Raw genomic sequence first — 22,595 nt, 5'->3', positions numbered from 1 at the left:
TTTAGATTTAAAAATAACTCTTGTATTATTCATCCTATAGCTTGTTCCCAGTCTTGTTTTTAATTAGTGAGCCAACGTGTTTTCAGCACTTTTATTTCCATGTCTGATCTAAATTCAGGCTCCCTTGCTCTCTCTCATCTCTCCACAGAAGACATGGTGAGCAATATGTTTTGAACATCAAATAGCAATAAAATCACAGTTTCGAATTGCAATACATATCGTATCTACACCTAAGTATCGTGATAATATTGTATCGTGAGGTCCCTGGCAATTCCCAGCCCTACTGTGGTGGTCTGTTATCTAAACTGATTATGTTGTACTTTGTGACTGTGTTCATTTATTTGATGACTACTGTCCTCATAATACATCAAACTATTGTAATGATGCATCAAACCCAATGCACCCAACTATTGTCCTGATGCATCAAACCCAATGCACCCAACTATTGTCCTGATGCATCAAACCCAATGCACCCAACTATTGTCCTGATGCATCAAGCTCAATGCACCCAACTATTGTCCTGATGCATCAAACCCAATGCACCCAACTATTGTACTGATGCATCAAGCTCAATACACAGATGGCTTGGTTGGTGGTCTTATTATGTTGTAATGTATGGATATTAATCTGAACTATTCCTGCAAACATGCACTGTAGAGCAGTGTTTCCCAACTCCGGTGCTCGAGGACCCCCAACTAGGGCTGGCACCAGGGTTTTCCGTTAGCCGCTAATAGCCGGCTTTTGGCCATTTTCTTTTGTTGAAAAGCCCAAAAATTCAATTGGCACCGGCCAATTGTCCAGGAGAATAAATAAAATCCCATAGCAAAATAATGCTTTTTAGCCTATTCATTGATAGAAATACCAGTTGATGTAAATATATTTGACCAGTCATGCTTATCGGACCATGGGTTAATTTGCATAGTTTCATGGAATTTCATACAGATACAGAGCCTTTGAGCGCAAAATCTGTCAGACAGCGCTTTTATAAACCATATCATTGTTAAATTATTTGAAATGCAATTGTGTGTAAAACAAAAATCTTTTTGGGCCACGTTTAAAAATAGCTTTTTATTTATTTATTTTTTATTTCTCAACTGGTAATTGAAGCACGCTTCCCATTCGCCCTTCAAATGCATAGGTAACGAAAGGAAGGCTACATCAGCGTGTCACACACCACTTTGCAATGAGCTGGAGGCTGTATGCATTTTGAAAACATTTAGCTACTTAATTGTTTGAAACTTGAACATTTTACTACATATTATGAGGCATGTTTTACATTGCTTCAAAGCAGCCAAGGCAAAATCCGACCATATCCCTGGAGGCAATTATTATATAAAGACAACCATATGCCATTGAAACCAGTAGCCTATTTCTCTCATATTTGATTGGTCTCAACTTTCTTTCATTGTCCGGTAGCCAAATGAACATTCGTGGGTAGCCTACTGCCTTGTGCGCTGATAATGTTAAGAAATAATAGTTTATCAACATTTTAAGCAAAACGTTCTGATCTGTTGCATCAGATTAATATTTAAAAATATATATTTTATTTAGCCTAGGCCTACTGGTTGTATGAATTTGGGATCTATCGTCCCACAACTGTCCTAGAGTCTGTTTGGGCTATTTCTTTCTCGACAAGCTGACCAATAGAAATAGTTAACTTTTCTACCATGGGGGGTAGTAGATTGACTTGGGTGCATAGGGGGCATGTTCATTAGACTAGGGGACGCTTTCCCTAAGTAAATTGAATGATATAGCCTAATTAGCCTACTCCGGTCTTTACATAAATAAATAAAATGATTCAAAATAGGCTACTAAAGCATGATTTGACCACAGAGGATCATTAGTTTCCTCTAGTCTTCAAAAAAAATATTGTGGATTGTTTTAAATTGCATTGCCTACATTCGGAAGGAAAGGCAAAATGTGCAATTTGGGCAGCGCACGCTGCAAATACTAAATACATGATTGTTGAGTTGTGACTGTCAGTGAAAAGTAGAGGCCCAGCCAGGAATATCGCAAAATTTCTAAATATAATCACAGGAAAACCTAGTTTGGAAAGCAAATGGCTTTTGCTGTAAAGAGAAGACACTGAAAATACTCTTAATCTGTCTTTTAGTTATAAAATTCTCAACTTAATTTAGACAACAACAGTAGGCATATAGACAATCTTATTGGTACCAGTGGAGAGCATAGGCCATATCCACAGTGAGTGCGCACTGCGCATATTCACTCTTATCATTGTTGGGTCAGTGCCACAAGTTTGTTTTTGGATAATAATTTCCTTCTCCAGTTTAGATGGACGTGACATTCAATGTGTGTTTCCCCTTCTCAGAGGCTTATTATAAACGTCATTTTTACTGATCCGTTTGTCACTGTCAGCAGAGTAGGCTACCCTGTCATTTGTCTTATTAAAAAAGATTGTGCCAATGTCACCAGTCATGTCAAGTTTAGCAAAAATGCATAAAATGTATTTTTCCCGTGAAAAGAAAGAAGAAACATATGTGATATAGCCTATAGCCCAGGTCTCTACACTATAGGCGTTCAGTTATGCATTGAACAGGCTTTTTTGCTAACAGTGATTGAGTTATAATTTAGGCTAGCAGTATGACTATTCAATCTACTCATCACATTATGAATAGTAGGCTATCTTACATAAGTCTGCAAATGATGATGCATGGAATGCTTTATTATATAGGTGAATTTTTATGCTGAAAATGTTCTTCCCCAAACTTGAAACGCGTCTTGTTAGCATAATATTTACCTTTCCTCAGACGCCATCTACAAAGTGTGCGGTAAGGACACAGGTCATTGCATCCTCGACTTACATGTTAGGTTAGGATTAATTACACTAATCGAAAAGTGCTTTCTGTCATTCTGAGCACCGTGGGTGGACGCCCCAATCAGGTTGCACACCCAATGGACATGGGTCCAGTAAATTCAAATGCTGCCGGTCAAATGTTCGGCGCCACATTTTCATAAAGGAAACCCTGGCTGGCACAAATACCATATAAATTACAGTTATGGATGTAGTCATAACCGTTTATTTAACTTGGGGAGGGACGAACAGCTGACTGAAGACGGGATGGCCGGGCATTCATGCGCTTGAGTACATTTCTGCGGCAATATTGACTCTTAACAATGTGATGAAACTTTGTTGCTCCTTGCTGAAACAAGCAAGGTGCTGTAGCAAACAAGTCCTAAGTTGCCTGAGCAACGCCACCCGGAATGCAGTAGCAGCAAACAACGCTCGTGGCAAACTGTTTATTTTAAACAGTTTGTTGAACGTTTGTAACAAACATGTTCCATTTGTTAGTTTTTGGCAAAACAAAAAATGGATGCAACAAGAATAGTAGATATGCTTGCTGCAGCTATAGCAATTGTGGATGATTATTTTTATTTTGGTCCCGATTTTTTTGAAGCACTGCTTCCCCTACTCGCAGTCGCCATTGATGGGATTGAAGATGAAGTGATCCCGACATACAGTGACCTCTCCTTTCGGGCTCACTTTCGGAATGGGTTGGGAGACCTTCCAGGTAAATTGCATAATGTATCGGATGTATTACGTATGATATGTGCCCCTCTTCAATAACATCTGAACGCTGTCCAAATTCCTTAATAAAATCAATAATAATAAAACAAGCCCAGTCTCAATTATCTAGTATTGCATCTCATGCAACAGAATTAAAAGCAGAAAAATTTATAATTCTGCAGTGCATTCGGAAAGTATTCAGACCTTCACTTTGTCCACATTGTGACATTACAGCCTTATTCTAAAATGGATTAAATAAAAAACAATTGCTCATCAATCTACACATAACACCCCATAATGACAAAGCGAAAAAATTGTTAAGAAATGTTTGCAAATGTTTTTTTTTTAAACGTATAAGTATTCAGACACTTTGCTGTGTGACTCAAAATTGAGCTCAGGTGCATCCTATTTCCATTGATCATCCTTGATTGGAGTCCACCTGTGGTAAATTCATTGGACATGATTTGGAAAGGCATGCGCCTGTCTATATAACATCCCACAGTTGCCAGTTCATGTCAGAGCAAAAACCAAGTTATTATGTCGAAAGGAATTGCCCGTAAAGTTCCGAAACAGGATTGTGTTGAGGCACAGAACGGGAAAAGGGAACAAAAAAATGTCTTTAGCATTGAAGGTCCCCAAGAACACAGCGGCCTCCGTCATTCTTAAATGGAAGAAGTTAGAAACCACCCAATAATCTTCCAAACTGAGCAAAAGGAGGAGAAGGGCCTTGGTCAGGGAGGTGGCCAAGAACCCGATGATCACTCTGACAGAAATGAAGAGGTACTCTGTGGAGATGGGAAAACCTTCCAGAAGGACACCCATCTCTGCAGCACTCCAACAATCAGGCCTTTATATGGTAGAGTGGCCAGACGGAAGCCACTCCTCAGTAAAATGTATGACAGCCCACTTGGAGTTTGCAAAAGGCACCTAAAGGAATCTCAGACCATGAGAAACAAGATTGGTCTGTCTGGTCTGATAAAACCAAGACTGAACCCTTTGGCCTGAATGCCAAGCATAACGTTGAGGAAACCTGGACCATCCCTACGGTGAAACATGGTGGTGGCAGCATCATGCTGTGAGGATGTTTTTCAGCGGCAGGGACTGGGAGACTAGTCAGGATCGAAGGAAAGATGAACGAAGCAAAGTACAGAGAGATCCCTGAAAAAACCTGCTCCAGAGCGCTCAGGACCTCAGACTGGGGTGAAGGTTCGCCTTCCAAAAGGACAACGACCATAAGCACACAGCCAAGACAACGCAGGAGTGGCTTCGGGACAAGTATCTGAATGTCCTTGAGTGGCCCAGCCAGAGCCCGGATTTCTCTGGAGAGACCTGAAAATACCTGTGCAGCGACGCTCCCCATCCAACCTGACAGAGCTTGAGAGAATCTGCAGAGCAGAATGGGAGAAACTCCCCAAATACAGGTGTGCCAAGCTTGTATGGTCATACCCAAGAAGACTCAATGTGCTTCAACAAAGTACTGTGTAAAGGGCCTGAATACTTAAGTAAAATGTGATTAAATATACATATACAGTGGGGCAAACAAAGTATTTAGTCAGCCACCAATTGTGCAAGTTCTCCCACTTAAAAAGATGAGAGAGGCATGTCACTTTCAGCATAGGTACACTTCAACTATGACAGACAAAATGAGCACAAAAAAAATCCAGAAAATCTCAATGTAGGATTTTTAATGAATTTATTTGCAAATTATGGTGGAAAATAAGTATTTTGTCGATAACAAAAGTTTCTCAATACTTTGTTATATACCCTTTGTTGGCGATGACAGAGGTCAAACGTTTTCTGTAAGTCTTCACAAGGTTTTCACACACTGTTGCTGGTATTTTGGCCCATTCCTCCATGCAGATCTCCTCTAGAGCAGTGATGTTTTGGGGCTGTTGCTGGGCAACACGGACTTTCAACTCCCTCCAAAGATTTCCTATGGGGTTGAGATCTGGAGACTTCTAGGCCACTCCAGGACCTTGAAATGCTTCTTACGAAGCCACTCCTTCGTTGCCCGGGCGGTGTGTTTGGGATCATTGTCATGCAGAAAGACCCAGCCACGTTTCATCTTCAATGCCCTTGCTGATGGAAGGAGGTTTTCACTCAAAAGCTCACGATACATGGCCCCATTCATTCTTTCCTTTACACGGATCTGTCGTTCTGGTCCCATTGCAGAAAAACAGCCCCAAAGCATGATGTTTCCACCCCCATGCTTCACAGTAGGTATGGTGTTCTTTGGATGCAACTCAACATTCTTTGTCCTCCAAACACAACGAGTTGAGTTTTTACCAAAAAGTTATATTTTGGTTTCATCTGACCAAATGACATTCTCCCAATCTTCTAGGCAGAGTTCCTCTGTCCAGTGTCTTTCCTCCTTTGCACATCTTAATCTTGTATTTTTATTGGCCAGTCTGAGATATGGCTTTCTCTTTGCAACTCTGCCTAGAATGTCAGCATCCCGGAGTCGCCTCTTCACTTTCGACGTTGAGACTGGTGTTTTGCTAACATAATTGCCCTGGCTGTGCGTTTCGGGTCGTTGTCATGCTGGAAGACCCAGCCACGACCCAATGCTCTTACTGAGGGAAGCCAAGATCTCGCAATACATGGCCCCATCCATCCTCCCCTCAATACGGTGAAGTCGTCCTCTCCCCTTTGCAGAAAAGCATCCCCAAAGAATGATGTTTCCACCTCCAAGCTTCACGGTTGAGATGGTGTTCTTGGGGTTGTATCCTTCTTCCAAACAAACACAGCGAGTGGAGTTTAGACCAAAAAGCTCTATTTTTGTCTCATCAGACCACATGACCTTCACCAATTCCTCCTCTGGATCATCCAGATGGTCATTGGCAAACTTCAGACGGGCCTGGACATGCGCTGGCATGAGCAGGAGGACCTTGCGTGCGCTGCAGGATTTTAATCCATGACGTCGTAGTGTGTTACTAATGGTTTTCTTTGAGACTGTGGTCCCAGCTCTCTTCAGGTCATTGACCAGATCCTGCCGTGTAGTTCTGGGCTGATCCCTCACCTTCCTCATGATCATTGATGCCCCACGAGGTAAGGTCTTGCATGGAGCCCCAGACCGAGGGTGACTGACCGTCATCTTGAACTTCTTCCATTTTCTAATAATTGCTCCAACAGTTGTTGCCTTCTCACCAAGCTGCTTGTCTATTGTCCTGTAGCCCATACCAGCCTTGTGCAGGTCTACAATTTTAGCCCTGATGTCCTTACACAGCTCTCTGGTCTTGGCCATTGTGGAGAGGTTGGAGTCTGTTTGATTGAGTGTGTGGACAGGTGTCTTTTATACAGGTAACGAGTTCAAACAGGTGCAGTTAATGAGTGGAGAACAGGAGGGCTTCTTAAAGAAAAACTAACAGGTCTGTGAGAGCCGGAATTCTTACTGGTTGGTAGGTGATCAAATACTTATGTCATGCAATAAAATGCAAATTAATTACTTAAAAATCATACAAATGTGATTTTCTGGATTTTTGTTTTAGATTCCGTCTCTCACAGTTGAAGTGAACCTATGATAAAAAAATTGAAGACCTCTACATGCTTTGTAAGTAGGAAAACCTGCAAAATCTGCAGTGTATCAAATACCTGTTCTCCCCACTGTATGTAAAAAGTAGGCTAATGATTTACCAATAATTTAATAGGCCTAATTAATTAATTTAGTAACACCATCCTCATAAGTTATACTATTAAAGTACTCTGTACTGTAAACCTATGTAAGCTGCCTATCAATAGGCTACTGGCAGACTTTGCAGTAATGCAACAATGAGTAACAGATTACTCAACATTGAGTGTTTTTAGCTCAAAGACAGAGCTAACAGATTGTTATTTTGTTTTGTTCCAGATACTGTGCGAGGACCTGGCTGCTATGGTGCATCAGAGGTAGACTCATTAAAAATAGGGTGTTGGCCTCCCTTTGGCTGATGTCCAACCAGGAAAGTTTCAGGGGAGTGGCAGACCAGTTCAATCTCAACAAAGGAACATTGCATCACCACCTCGTTCAAGTGGTCACAGGCCTCACACAGCTGGTGCTTGACTGTGAAGTGGTCTTCTGTATAGCAACTATCAGCAGTGCAGACCGCGTTCGAGAAAAAGACAAGGTTCCCTGGGGTGATTGGGTGTATAGATGCCACCCATATTACCATCAGGGGACCTTTCAACAATAGAGATGACTACATAAACAGAAATGGCCATTCCACCTTTCAACTCCAGGAAGTATGCAACAGCCAGCTCATGTTAACAAACATCTACACAGCGAATGCTGGTTCAGTGCACGATGCCAGAATGTACATGACCAGCGAACTCAAGACCCACCTGGAGAACAACCCACTACCCGAGCACTATCATCTGCTCAGGGAGTTTGCATACCCTGAGTGTGGACTTAATTGTCCCATTCAGAAACAGCTGCCACCTTCAAGATGAACAAAAGCGTTTCAAAATCAGGTCCACATTTTGACACATTGAGAGGGCGTTTGGGCTACTCAAGTGGAGGAGGCGGCTGCACTTGAAGAGAGAGATCCCGAACTAGCCTATCTGAAGAGAGAGATCCCGAACTAGCCTATCTGAAGAGAGAGATCCCGAACTAGCCTATCTGAAGAGAGAGATCCCGAACTAGCCTAGCTGAAGAAGGAGAACTAAGCTCCAAAACACATTTACACTCACACCAGTTTATTTTGACACTATATTCCTCTTAAATTATTATTGGATTTCATGAGAATTTTTTGTGTGTGTTTGTGTGTAAGCACAAGTTAATTAACAAAGCCAGTTATTTATGTTTCCATTTTAATAAAACATGTTCCAAAACAATGAGTTATTAACAATTTCAGTTAAACATACAATCAAGGAAAATCTCAGGAGAATGTTATTAGTTGACAAATAAACAATAAATAAATACATTCAGGCTACTGTTCTTTGAAATTCTGGAGAGCAGCGGTAAATTGTTTAAGAAAATAGTTTCTCTCACTCTGTGCTTGAAGTGTTTGTTTTGTTTCTTGAAGTGCAATGATACTGTCCAGTTTTGCCCTCGAGCATCTCTTCTGGTATTATTTTTGGATTGTTTGTAGGGAGTGGTGTTGGTATGAGGTTTATAAGGTGTTGTATTAGAGAGAGAGGGTGACAGGGTGTCAGTGCTACTGTAGGTGTGGGTGACCGTAGGTGTGCTACTGTGGGTGACCGTGTGGGAAAAGATGATATAATGACTGCAGGGGGTCACAGCATCCTCCATGAACTAGAACTCCCACTTTCTTCTCCCCTGACCAGTCTTCTGATGTCCATCAATGATGGCCTTGTACCTGTGTGACACAATATTTTGGCATCATGAGTGAACATCAACAACATTTCCATTTCAGTCAAAAGGGAGCATACATTTATATACTGGTCCCCCGTGGGAATGTGTTGCAACGCTACCAACTGAGCCACACTAAGGCAGTCTCTCTCTCTCTCTGAAAGTGAGAGAACAAGCTAGCAAAAGGAAAGAAAGAAGACAAAGACAAAGAGGTAGCTACATAACAACACACACACTTCGCATCGCACGTCTCCTATGTCACAGTATAAATTCTTCTCTTGAAGCATTAGAGCTACAATTTTCCCAGGCCTCACTCTTCTTGGTAACGGGGCTCTCATGTATTGATCAGAAGCATTACAGATGAGTAGGTCTAGTTAAATCCTGAAATAGAACAAAACAAACTTCAACAGTTTGCCTAGCTAAAGGTTAGTGAGTAAGCTAGCTAATGTTAGCCAGCTAAACTTGCTAAGACGAGGCTGCTTGAGTTTCTAGTTAGCTAAGTAACCAAGCTAGTTACACTGCTAAAAACAAATAAAGTAAATTAACAAAGTTCAACATTTGTTCAATTGCAAGTTAATTGACAAATAGTGCCTTTACTCACCCATAGTGCTTCCGCTGTTCTTCATCTTCTACATTTTAATTTGCCACACACTACCTTTTCAAACTTTTTTTATATGTTAGCTAGGGTTCGCAAACTTTTTTATGTTAGCTAGGGTTCGCAAACTTTTTTATATGTTAGCTAGGGTTCGCAAACTTTTTTATATGTTAGCTAGGGTTCGCAAACTTTTTTATATGTTAGCTAGGGTTCGCAAACTTTTTTATATGTTAGCTAGGGTTCGCAAACTTTTCCCTTGTTGAACGCATCTCAGATGTGGCTCATGCAGTGGAATGTTTTTGTTGTTATTGATCAGTTGAATCAACAAATCACAGCACATGTTGATGGGTACACTTCCTGCTTTTACTACTACCTGGTTTTATTTCATGCTTTGCACCTATGGGTACACTTGCAATGGCTGAAAGTCCACCAATGGCTGTACATTCACAGGAGCGGAGAAAATGACACCGCGATCATTTAGCTGGCCAATTACATCGTCCGAAATACCATTATGTCACAGCCCTACCCCCAACAGCACACATTTTTGTTGGACCCCCGGGCAAAAACACCCGATTCAATTTGTCAAGGGCTTGATGATTAGTTGACAAGTAGAATCAGGTGTGCTTGTTCGGGTCCACCCCAAAAAATTATGTTGCGGGTAGGGTTGCAAAGGGTCATCCTCCAGTTTAACAGCTTTCAAGTGAACGTCAAGCATATCATAGAGAATGCAGACTGTATTGCAATCATCTCTGATGGGTGGTCGAATGTTCGTGGGCAAGGAATAATTAACTACATCATCTCCACCCCTCAACCAGTACTCTACAAGAGCACAGACACAAGGGACAAAAGACACACCGGTCTCCACATTGCAGATGAGCTGAAGGTAGTCATCAATGACCTTGGACCACAGAAGATATTTGCACTTATGACAGACAATGCTGCGAACATGAAGGCTGCTTGGTCTAAAGTGGAGGAGTCCGACCCTCACATCACACCCATTGTCTGTGCTGCTCATGCATTGAATCTGCTCCTCAATGACATCATGGCACTGAAAACAATGGATACACTCTACAAGAGAGCCAAGGAAATGGTTAGGTATGTGAAGGGTCATCAAGTTCTCACCAATTAAAGTGAAAAGAATAAGAGCACCACATTGAAGCTGCCCAGCAACACCCATTAGGGTGGTGTTGTCATCATGTTTGACAGTCTCCTGGAGGGGAAGGAGTCTCTCCAAGAAATGGCCATATCACAGTCTGCCGATATGGACAGCCCCATCAAGAGGATCCTCCTGAATTATGTATTTTGGGAGAGTGGTAAGCAGCCTGAAACATCTAGTGGTAGCCATTGCATGCACGGATTTAGGGAGACTATGTCATGCTGTCTGATTTTCAGACTCTGCTTGCAGATGTAAGAGAAGAAGTCCGTACTGCCCTGCCCACTTCACTGTTTCTCCAAGCAGAGGAAACTGCAGTTCTGAAATATATCAAAAAGCGTGAAGACTTCTGTCTGAAGCCCATACACACTGCAGCGTGCATGTTGGACCCCAAGTATGCTGGCAAGAGCATCCTGTCTGGTGCAGAGATCAACAAGGCCTATGGTGTCATCACTACTGTGTCTCGCTACCTTCGCCTGGATGAGGGCAAGGTTCTTGGCAGTCTGGCAAAGTACACTTCCAAGCAAGGGCTTTGGGATGGAGATGCAATATGGCAATCGTGCCAAAAAATGTCATCAGCCACCTGGTGGAAGGGACTTTGTGGATCTGAGGCTCTTTCCCCTGTTGCATCCATCATCCTCCAAATCCCACCAACATCAGCCGCCTCAGAGCCAACTGGTTCCTGTTTGGGAAAACACACACACACCAAAGTACAAAACAGGCTGACCAATACAAGGGTTGAAATATTGGTGGCCATCTGGGCAAATCTGAGGCTTTTTGAGCCTGACAACAAGCCATCCTCAACAAGGTTGGAAAGTGACAGTGAAGATGAGGCCTCAGTCTGATGTTCAAGACGTGGATATTGAGGAGGTCCAGGGAGAAGACATGGAAGCCAACCAAAGCTTTAGTTTCTAGACTATACTTTTACAGATGTATGTTGAAAACATTTTTGGGAGATGCGATGGATCATATTCCCTTTTGTTGTTCAGTGAAATCATCCCATGTGAAGGGTCAACTCATTTAATTCAAGTTAAATTTGGAACTAAATTGTTTAGTTTTTTATTTATATTGGAAGGATTGAATCATTTGCAGTTATGTCTATTTATGATAGGGTAAAATGTTTCTGTCTCCATATATGGTAAATATATCCAATTAAAAAACATCTACATTTAAACGCTATCAATATTAATTTGCATATATTTCTGATAATTCCCACAGAAAGTTTCCACTTCTGAATTTTCCCCAAAATGTGCAACCCTAGCTCTGATATAGGAACAAAACCTTTAAGTTTGAAATGATTCCGTTTGATTAGAGAATGAATCTATGCGATTCTGTTCAATGTGATATGATACACTAACATTCAATGCATAAACACATTAATTTTCCATTCTAAATTAAAATCAAATCTGCTGCCGATGAAGTTCATGAGCTGGGCCTCTGAACTGGATCTGTCTGAGCTGACTTCTGTATGTATGAGTGTAAATTCTGCATGTCTAGGGTGTAAGTACTATGTGTGTGTGTTTGTGTGAATAAGGTAGGCAGGGGGGGGGGTGCAATGTAGCCTGTTTTTTTTGTTGCAATGAATATATAGCAGAAGTTTGGATTCCACCCCCATCGCAAAATCAAATGGTTTTTTAAACATTTAGAAGTTTAGTGAGCTCATTTTCTCCTCCAGCTTTGGCCATTAATGCGCCTCGCAAAAGTGATTCCTCATTATTAAATTATCAACATTATCCTGTATATCATTAAAATGGCGCAGCAGATGAAGGCTGACGTTTTACGTGTCCCCAACCGGTTGTATTTTTTTGTTTGTTCATTTGCGTTGTTTGTAACTTATTTTGTACATAATGTTGCGGGTACTGTCTTTTATGACTGAAAAATAACTTCTAGGCATCAGGACTGCGATTACTCACTACGGACTAGCAGAATCCTCTTTCTCCTTTCATGACTTTGACGAGCCCGACATGAAGGATACACTGCTTCCTCGGGAACAGGCCCCGATCCCCAAGATCTGCGTGAAGAGGCAGAGAAAGAAGGGCGAAGGTCGGGCTGCCTTCTGAGAATTCGTAGGCGATCGAATAAACCCCCACTTCCCTCCATTCTGCTAGCAAACCTGCAATCTTTGGACAATAAAATCGACAAGTTACGCGGAAGATTAAACTACCAACAGGACATTAAAACTGATGGACGACGACAACATCAACATACAGTTGGCTGGTTATATGATGTACCGGCAGGATAGAACAGCGACATCTGGTAAGACAAGGGGTGGCGGTCTATGTATTTTTGTAAACAACAGCTGGTGCACGATATCTAAGGAAGTCTCGAGCTATTGCTCACCAGAGGTAGAGTATCTCATGATAAGCTGTAGACCACACTATCTACCTAGAGAGTTTTCATCTGTGTTCTTCGTAGCTGTTTACATACCACCATAGTCAGAGGTTGGCACTAAGACAGCATTGAATGAGCTGTATTCTGCCATAAGCAAGCAAGAAAACACTCACCCAGAGGCGGCGCTCCTAGAAGCAGGGGACTTTAAATGTAGGGAAACATAAATCCGTTTTACCAAATTTCTATCAGCGTGTTAAATGTGCAATCAGAGGGAAAAAACTCCACCTTTACTGCACACACAGAGACGCAAACATACCTCTCCCTCGCCCTCCATTTGCTAAATCTGACCATAATTCTATCCTCCTGATTCCGGCTTACAAGCAAAAAAATAAAGCAGGAAGCATCAGTGACTAGATCAATAAAAAAAGTGGTCAGATGAAGCAGATGCTAAGCTACAGGACTGTTTCACTATCACAGACTCTAATATCTTCCAGGTTTCCTCCGATGGCATTGAGGAGTACACCACTTCAGCTATTGGCTTCCTCAACTGCATCGTTAAACATCACAAATGGTCCTTTTGTTCAATTAATTATGTCGATATATATCCAAAATGTACATTTATTTGGCGCGTTTGATCCAACTTGCGCAACGTGACTACAAAATATCTCAAAAGTTACCTGTAAGCATTGTCCAAACATTTCAAACTACTGTCGTGGAAATTTCCTCCATTTACCAAATCATGGGAGCAGACCACACACACAAGTCAGAGTTAGTTATAAAAGTCCATCTTTAATCATATAAGCTCTATAGCATTTTGACTTTCAACAGTTCAGTAACTCTAAATGAAAAGTTGAGAGTCCCCACACAATGGCAAAATGGGATCCTTTATAGCAAAGATCACACAGTCAGACAGCAATTTGAATTTGATTTTTAGACATAATTCATCGTTCAGCTTTGTCTCCTTTCCCAAACCATAAACCAATCCTCCAAATCAACAGGCATATATCAAATTGTCATTTAGATACAACCCACTCTAAATACAAATTCCTGGACAAACTCACGGAGAGGAGAATGAGGCTATAGGTTAAGATAGAAACAACATTAGAGGGAGCATAGAATGATTCCAGACACTGCCACCCTCCTTTCTCCACTAGAAAAGGGTAGGGAGTGAAAGACATGTTTACACATGATGACACTTTGACCTCTCCCCTCTCAGCGGCCCATGCAACTTAGTCTTGACATAGAACAGATAACTGCAACCTCGCCACAGTATTATCAAAAATACCATTCTGATGAGAAGTAACTTACACACATTTGATGAATATTAAACATCTTACAAATGTTACCAACAAATTCTGAATCTTCCCTAACACTACTTTTGTAAATCAACTTTAGGTATTTTTTTATGTAAATAATCGATAAAATTGAAGACGGGATAAACAACGTTCAATACAAGATGATAACAAAGTGTAGCGAGCATTTCTGGTCACGCGCCTCTATCTAACAGTACACTTCAAGTTACCCTCGTTCTGGATGGCCGTACTTCCTCATTACACAAAGGAAAAACCTCAACCAATTTCTAAAGACTGTTGACATCCAGTGGAAGCGATGGGAACTGCAAGCCCCTGCCTTAGAATTCTAGATTCCCAATGAAACCTCATTGAAAAGAGTGCCAAATAAGTTGTGTTATACTCACAGACAACATTCAAACAGTTTTAGAAACTTGAGGGTGTTTTCGATCCAAATCTACTAATAATATGCATATCCTGGCTTCTGAGCCAGAGTAGCAGGCCGTTTACTTTGGACACGCTTTTCATCCGGAAGTGAAAATACTGCCCCCTGTCCCAAAGAAGTTAAATAACATCTCCCAGGAATTTCTACCTGCAGCAAACCTAGTGAATAATGCTGGAAATACTGGTCCCCCCAGAAAAATGTAATGGCCCTAACTAGAAGGAATATGGTGCCCTTTGTGACACATCGGATAATTGTACTCCTGGCTATGCTAATCTTATTTGGTTCATATCAAAATTCATTGTTCACCCCAGCAGTGGAGGCTAATGAGGGAAGGCCGACTCATAAAAACTTCTGGATTTATAGAAGTAATAAAACAATTAGGCATGTGGTGTGAAAACACTCCAAGACTTTCAAAGATGCAAATGCTGTCTGAAAAGATTAGATCAGGGGTGTAAAACTAATTCCATGGAGTGCCCAGAGTCTGCTGGTTTCTCTTTTAATGTGTGTCCAATGGAGACCAAGACAACCAGGTGAGGGGAACTCCTAATTAATCAGTGACCAGTAATCATTAAATCAGTAATCATTCATTAACCAAGTACAAGGGAGCAGCGCACACCTGCAGACACTCATCCCTCCATTGAATACATTTGACACCTGTGGATTCATTAGGTCAGTAGAAATGCATTCCAGAGGGTTATAGAAGTTGGTTCTGATTATTGTCTCTAGGCATACTCTTGTGCAGTGGTCTTGAGAGAATTCCCTTACAAAAAAAGAGCTGTTTTGAAACTAGTAAAAGTGCAGTAACTGCAGTCAACTGATATTTTGGACACAGTAATTGTTGCTATGGCGTAACACTGTAAAATTACTGCAATAACAAAAAACGTATTTTGGAAGCAGTATTTGCAGCATAATGCAATCTGTTTTCGTAAGGGAAAGCTGTTAGAGCTGACATAAAATATTCTACTAGCTACTTACTGACTGTGACAAGGACATTTTTGCTTGGAGACTCGTATTTTAATAGCATATTGCCCTGTTCCTTTGGCTGTTTGCATCAGTAGACGTTCACACAGCAGATCTAAATTTAGCTTTTTATTTGTTGAAATGTCTACATAATTTATTACTGCAGGAACAAAGCTCAGTCACTAGGACGAGGCGTCCCAATAATTTGCCATTGCGCACCACTGACAGTGAAAACAAAACCGCAACAAGAAGAAAATGGTCAGAGTAACTTGTGTGATTTTCAAAAATCCGTTTGAACTGAACTTGACCTGGCTACAACGCATGCACAATACTGTACGCACAGTTCGCAGTTAATGGATGCACCTTGTGTGAAAGTGCAAATGCAGTGCAATACATGTATTTGATGCATTACCTTGCACATGCAACATCTCGTCGAAATGTGTATGGATAGTGCATGATTTAAAGGCGTTGCAATGTTAAGTCTGCAGTGTGTTGCTGACTATGACATGTTGCTGACTATGACAGTTATATCTAAGCTATAACATCTCTGGTACAAGAGGACTGCAAATACCGTAAAAATTAGCAATGATTGTTAGACAGCATCGTCTTACCAGGAACTCTGCAAAAGAAAATATCTAAACAGGAAATGCTGACCCTTTTAACGTATCAAACTTTAAAATGCATTGACTATATATCCAACCTGCAGACAATGCAGAGCTGATTGCATATCAGTATTTTTGCACAGATCGCATGTAATATTCTTACCTCCCTTTGGCTGAGACATTTCCCCTTTACTTTGATCGGGGGGAGGGGAAGCACAAAAGACTTTGCCTTCTTTCTCACTCCCTCCCTCCATCGCCCTCGCACGGGAGCTTGCTTCAGCGGCTTGCTTTGCAATAAAGACGCAAAATACAAGCAGCGATCTTTATGCACTTGGAGCCTTTTTGCGTTTGAACCGTGTGTGTCCGTGCAAAGAGCAATATTACAATTGCACACCTTGCAAAACGGTCTGGAAATTGGTAATTTTGCAATTGTATTGCAAAGAATTCTCAGCGGCACTTAAATAATGGGCTACGGCTGGCAGCTGAAAGCTACTAATTTCGATCAGACAGTGCGAGCCAGCGACGGAAGAGGAAGCGAGACATACCACTCGCTGTTTTTTTTTTGTTCAATGAAAGTCGATGAACTAAGTAGACCAGACCCAGCTGAGACGCACCATGTTATGTAGACCGGCACTGACAGTTTTTTTCAATGGTAAAATGCCTGAGTGAACTATCTTCATTTGTCCACCATCTTTGGTGTGAGCCATTGGCCTGTGGTTTGTGCTATGGGGGATCATTGGGACGTCCCTACCCTAACCATTGCTTAAACTTAATCCTTACTTTAACCATTTAAATGCCAACTTCAAAGGGGGGTAGTGACGTCACAAGGATTCCCGATATCAAGAACCATTGGCCTGTTTTACAAACGTTCTAACTGCTTGGGCGAAAGGATTGTGGGAACTGTAGTCAATTATGTAATTATGCATACTGTATTACAGCATTGTATTACTTTACTGCGGTATCTGAGTATGGCTATGTGTGATAAATGATCAGCATGTTTTCTCTGGCTGCTATATTAAACTTTATATAGCTATAGTGCTGTGAAAAAGTATTTTCCCCCTTTCTAATTTTCTCTACTTTAGCATATTTTTTATACTGAATTTGATCAGATCCTCAACCAAAACCTAATATTAGATAACGGGAACCTGAGTGAACAAATAATACAACAGTTACGTACTTATTTCATTTATTTCCTAAACAAAGTTATGCAATACCTAATGCCCCTATGTGTAACAGTAATTGCTCCCTTACACTCAACTGGTTGTGCCACCTTTAGCAACAATGACTCCAACCAAACGCTTCCTATAGTTGTTGATCAGTCTCTCACGTCGCTGTGGAGGAATTTTGACCCACTCTTCCATGAAGAACTGTTTCATGTTTGAAGGCTATATAGCATCTTCTCTTATTTCCGGTATTTTATCATATATCTATAATGAACAAAAATATAAATGCAACATGCAACAATTTCAAAGATATTACTGAGTTACAGTTCACATGAGGAAATTGAAATAAATTAATTTGGCTTTAATCTATGGATTTCACATGACTGGGAATACAGATATGCATCTGTTGGTCACAGATACCGTAGAAAAAAATGTATTTTTGTGCATTCAAATTGCCATCCATAAAATACATGCCTGCCCATACCATAACCCTACCGCCACCATGGGGCACTCTGTTCACAACGTTGACATCAGCAAGTCGCTCGACCACACGACATGATACACATGGTTTGTGGTTGTGAGGCCAATTGGATGTACTGCCAAACTTTCTAAAATGATGTTGGAGGGGGCTTATGGTAGAGAAATGAACATTAAATTATCTAGTAACAGCTCTGGTGGACATGCCAATTTCACGCTCCCTCAAAACTTGAGACATCCGTGGCATTGTGTTGTGTGACAGAACTGCACATTTTAGAGGGGCTTCTTATTGTCCCCAGCACAAGGTGCACCTGTGTAATGACCAATATGCATCTGTCACCGATTCAAATTTTTAAGATATGAGTGGATTGGTCCAACAACCCCAAACCAATCCAAATATAGCATAAAAAAATGTAAGTATTTTTTCAAACGTTAAGAATCACCGGTTCACAAAATGATTTTGCTCATAGGACATTCTTTCAGTAAATAAATGATAATAGTTTTCACCTGGATTCACCTGGTCAGTCTATGTCATGGAAAGAACAGGTGTTTCTAATGTTTTGTACACTCGGTGTATACTGTATGGTCATCTTTAGGTATGCAGGGTAAAGTTGATAATTTCATAACGAGGACAGTAATCACTTTTGCAAGGCACACTGGATTTAACAAGTGTCATCAATAAGGGATCCTGGATTCACCTGGTCAGGCTATGTCATGGAAAAACCGGAAATATATAAATACTTATGGTAATATACTAGTGGTAATGTCATGTACTTCTGGAAGTAGTGGGTGGAGGAGTCAGGCGCAGAGAGCAGGGTAGTTGATATGTGGAATGTTTATTCCCAAAACAACAGTGTCGGTCAACGCCACACACACACGGGCGCAATAAGACCCAGTCCAAAACAACAGGACGAAACGGTTCGAGAACAAAATACTTCCACAGAAATCACACACCTCAAATAACAGAAAACGAGCTCGCACAAAAGCCGGCGGGCCTACCGGGATTAAATAGCCCAAAACCAAAACCTAAACAAGAAACAGGTGCAACTAATCAGACAAAACTAAATGAAACAGGAAAGGGGATTGGTGGCAGCTAGTAGGCCGGCGACGACGACCGCCGAGCGCCGCCCGAACAGGAAGAGGCACCATCTTCGGCGGGATTCGTGACAGGTAATATATACATGTGAACAGGAGTAATAGTGACCAGTAGCAGGATAAAATAGATAGATACAAATGGTAATGGCAAACAATAATTTAACATTGGCCAGGGGATAGAAGCTGTTTAGGAATCTGCTGGTCTGATCCTTGATGTACCGGTACCGTCTGCCAGACAGGAGCATGGAGAATAGTCTGGCTGGATGGTCTCGATGGAGCAGTTGTAGAAGTTACTGAGGGTATCTGAGAGGCCATGACAACTCTTTTCAGCCTCCTGAGGGAGAAGATGCACTGCCGTGCATTCTTCACAACTGTGCTGGTGTGAGAGGACCATGATAAGTCCTCAGCGATGTGGACACAGAGGAACTTGAAGATCTTGACCCTCTTTACTGCGGCCTCGTGGATGTAGGGTGTGCACCCACCCCTGTTTCCTGAAGTCCACGATCAGCTCCTTGATCTTGCTGATGGTGTGAGAGAGGTTGTTGTCCTGGCACCACACTGCCAGGTCTCTGACTTCCTCCCTGTATGCAATAATAACCTGGCTATAGACAAGTGGTACCAGTACTGAGCCGATGTGCAGTGGTATGAGGTAATTGAGGTAGATATAACTAGAAATAAAGTGACAGATAGTAAACAGTAGCAGCAGCATGTTATGAGTAAAAAATGTTAGTGCAAAAAGGGGTGTTGTGGAAATTCTAATCAATAATGAGGAGAGACAAGGTCAATCACCAATCACCAATATTACTTTATTCAAAACATACAGTGCCTTGCAAAAGTATTCACCCCCTTGGCATTTTTCCTATTTCGTTGCATTACAACCTGTAATTTAAATGGATTTTTATTTGCATTTAATGTAATGGACACATAAAATAGTCCAAATTGGTGAAGTAATAATTGTAAGTAAAATAATAATTGTTTCAAAAAATTCTAAACAAATAAAAACGGAAAATCAAATCAAAAAATCAAATCAAATTTTATTTATTTGTCACATACACATGGTTAGCAGATGTTAATGCGAGTGTAGCGAAATGCTTGTGCTTCTAGTTCCGACAATGCAGTAATAACGAACAAGTAATCTAACTAACAATTCCAAAAAAACTACTGTCTTATACACAGTGTAAGGGGATAAAGAATATGTACATAAGGATATATGAATGAGTGATGGTACAGAGCAGCATAGGCAAGATACAGTAGATGATATCGAGTACAGTATATACATATGAGATGAGTATGTAAACCAAGTGGCATAGTTAAAGTGGCTAGTGATACATGTATTACATAAGGATGCAGTCGATGATATAGAGTACAGTATCTACGTATGCATATGAGATGAATAATGTAGGGTAAGTAACATTATATAAGGTAGCATTGTTTAAAGTGGCTAGTGATATATTTACATCATTTCCCATCAATTCCCATTATTAAAGTGGCTGGAGTAGAGTCAGTGTCATTGACAGTGTGTTGGCAGTAGCCACTCAATGTTAGTGGTGGCTGTTTAACAGTCTGATGGCCTTGAGATAGAAGCTGTTTTTCAGTCTCTCGGTCCCAGCTTTGATGCACCTGTACTGACCTCGCCTTCTGGATGACAGCGGGGTGAACAGGCAGTGGCTCGGGTGGTTGATGTCCTTGATGATCTTTATGGCCTTCCTGTAGCATCGGGTGGTGTAGGTGTCCTGGAGGGCAGGTAGTTTGCCCCCGGTGATGCGTTGTGCAGACCTCACTACCCTCTGGAGAGCCTTACGGTTGAGGGCGGTGCAGTTGCCATACCAGGCGGTGATACAGCCCGCCAGGATGCTCTCGATTGTGCATCTGTAGAAGTTTGTGAGTGCTTTTGGTGACAAGCCAAATTTCTTCAGCCTCCTGAGGTTGAAGAGGCGCTGCTGCGCCTTCCTTACGATGCTGTCTGTGTGAGTGGACCAATTCAGTTTGTCTGTGATGTGTATGCCGAGGAACTTAAAACTTGCTACCCTCTCCACTACTGTTCCATCGATGTGGATGGGGGTGTTCCCTCTGCTGTTTCCTGAAGTCCACAATCATCTCCTTAGTTTTGTTGACGTTGAGTGTGAGGTTATTTTCCTGACACCACACTCCGAGGGCCCTCACCTCCTCCCTGTAGGCCGTCTCGTCGTTGTTGGTAATCAAGCCTACCACTGTTGTGTCGTCCGCAAACTTGATGATTGAGTTGGAGGCGTGCATGGCCACGCAGTCGTGGGTGAACAGGGAGTACAGGAGAGGGCTCAGAACGCACCCTTGTGGGGCCCCAGTGTTGAGGATCAGTGGGGAGGAGATGTTGTTGCCTACCCTCACCACCTGGGGGCGGCCCGTCAGGAAGTCCAGAACCCAGTTGCACAGGGCGGGGTCGAGACCCAGGGTCTCGAGCTTGATGACGAGCTTGGAGGGTACTATGGTGTTGAATGCCAAGCTGTAGTCGATGAACAGCATTCTCACATAGGTATTCCTCTTGTCCAGATGGGTTAGGGCAGTGTGCAGTGTGGTTGAGATTGCATCGTCTGTGGACCTATTTGGGCGGTAAGCAAATTGGAGTGGGTCTAGGGTGTCAGGTAGGGTGGAGGTGATATGGTCCTTGACTAGTCTCTCAAAGCACTTCATGATGACGGATGTGAGTGCTACGGGGCGGTAGTCGTTTAGCTCAGTTACCTTAGCTTTCTTGGGAACAGGAACAATGGTGGCCCTCTTGAAGCATGTGGGAACAGCAGACTGGTATAGGGATTGATTGAATATGTCCGTAAACACACCGGCCAGCTGGTCTGCGCATGCTCTGAGGGCGCGGCTGGGGATGCCGTCTGGGCCTGCAGCCTTGCGAGGGTTAACACGTTTAAATGTCTTACACACTTCGGCTGCAGTGAAGGAGAGACCGCATGTTTTCGTTGCAGGCCGTGTCAGTGGCACTGTATTGTCCTCAAAGCGGGCAAAAAGTTATTTAGTCTGCCTGGGAGCAAGACATCCTGGTCCGTGACTGGGCTGGGTTTCTTCCTGTAGTCCGTGATTGACTGTAGACCCTGCCACATGCCTCTTGTGTCTGAGCCGTTGAATTGAGATTCTACTTTGTCTCTGTACTGGCGCTTAGCTTGTTTGATAGCCTTGCGGAGGGAATAGCTGCACTGTTTGTATTCAGTCATGTTACCAGACACCTTGCCCTGATTAAAAGCAGTGGTTCGTGCCTTCAGTTTCACACGAATGCTGCCATCAATCCAAGGTTTCTGGTTAGGGAATGTTTTAATCGTTGCTATGGGAACGACATCTTCAACGCACGTTCTAATGAACTCGCACACCGAATCAGCGTATTCGTCAATGTTGTTGTCTGACGCAATACGAAACATCTCCCAGTCCACGTGATGGAAGCAGTCTTGGAGTGTGGAGTCAGCTTGGTCGGACCAGTGTTGGACAGACCTCAGCGTGGGAGCCTCTTGTTTTAGTTTCTGTCTGTAGGCAGGGATCAACAAAATGGAGTCGTGGTCAGCTTTTCCGAACGGGGGGCGGGGCAGGGCCTTATATGCGTCGCGGAAGTTAGAGTAACAATGATCCAGTGTCTTTCCACCCCTGGTTGCGCAATCGATATGCTGATAAAATTTAGGGAGTCTTGTTTTCAGA

At 42.1% G+C, this 22,595-nt stretch overlaps 1 protein-coding gene across 2 annotated transcripts in view; it reads right to left on the bottom strand.

Annotated features, from left to right (window-relative positions):
* The window catches only part of map2k6 (mitogen-activated protein kinase kinase 6), a 48,164-nt gene extending 31,239 nt beyond the window's left edge, over positions 1 to 16,925 (bottom strand). For both annotated transcript variants that reach the window (XR_006083992.1, XM_042326339.1), the window contains exon 1: positions 16,352 to 16,925. Coding sequence is in view for 1 of the 2 variants with exons in the window: in XM_042326339.1 (XP_042182273.1) it covers positions 16,352 to 16,442 (91 nt within the window). In the remaining variant the exon portion in view is untranslated. The remainder of the gene's footprint in view (positions 1 to 16,351) is intronic.
* Positions 16,926 to 22,595: the final 5,670 nt, after the last annotated feature.

The sequence above is a fragment of the Oncorhynchus tshawytscha genome, linkage group LG01, assembly GCF_018296145.1.
Source record: "Oncorhynchus tshawytscha isolate Ot180627B linkage group LG01, Otsh_v2.0, whole genome shotgun sequence".
Lineage (NCBI taxonomy): Eukaryota > Metazoa > Chordata > Actinopteri > Salmoniformes > Salmonidae > Oncorhynchus > Oncorhynchus tshawytscha.
The sequence above is the reverse complement of the archived record's forward strand: the minus strand, read 5'-3'. Positions and strand labels throughout refer to the sequence as shown.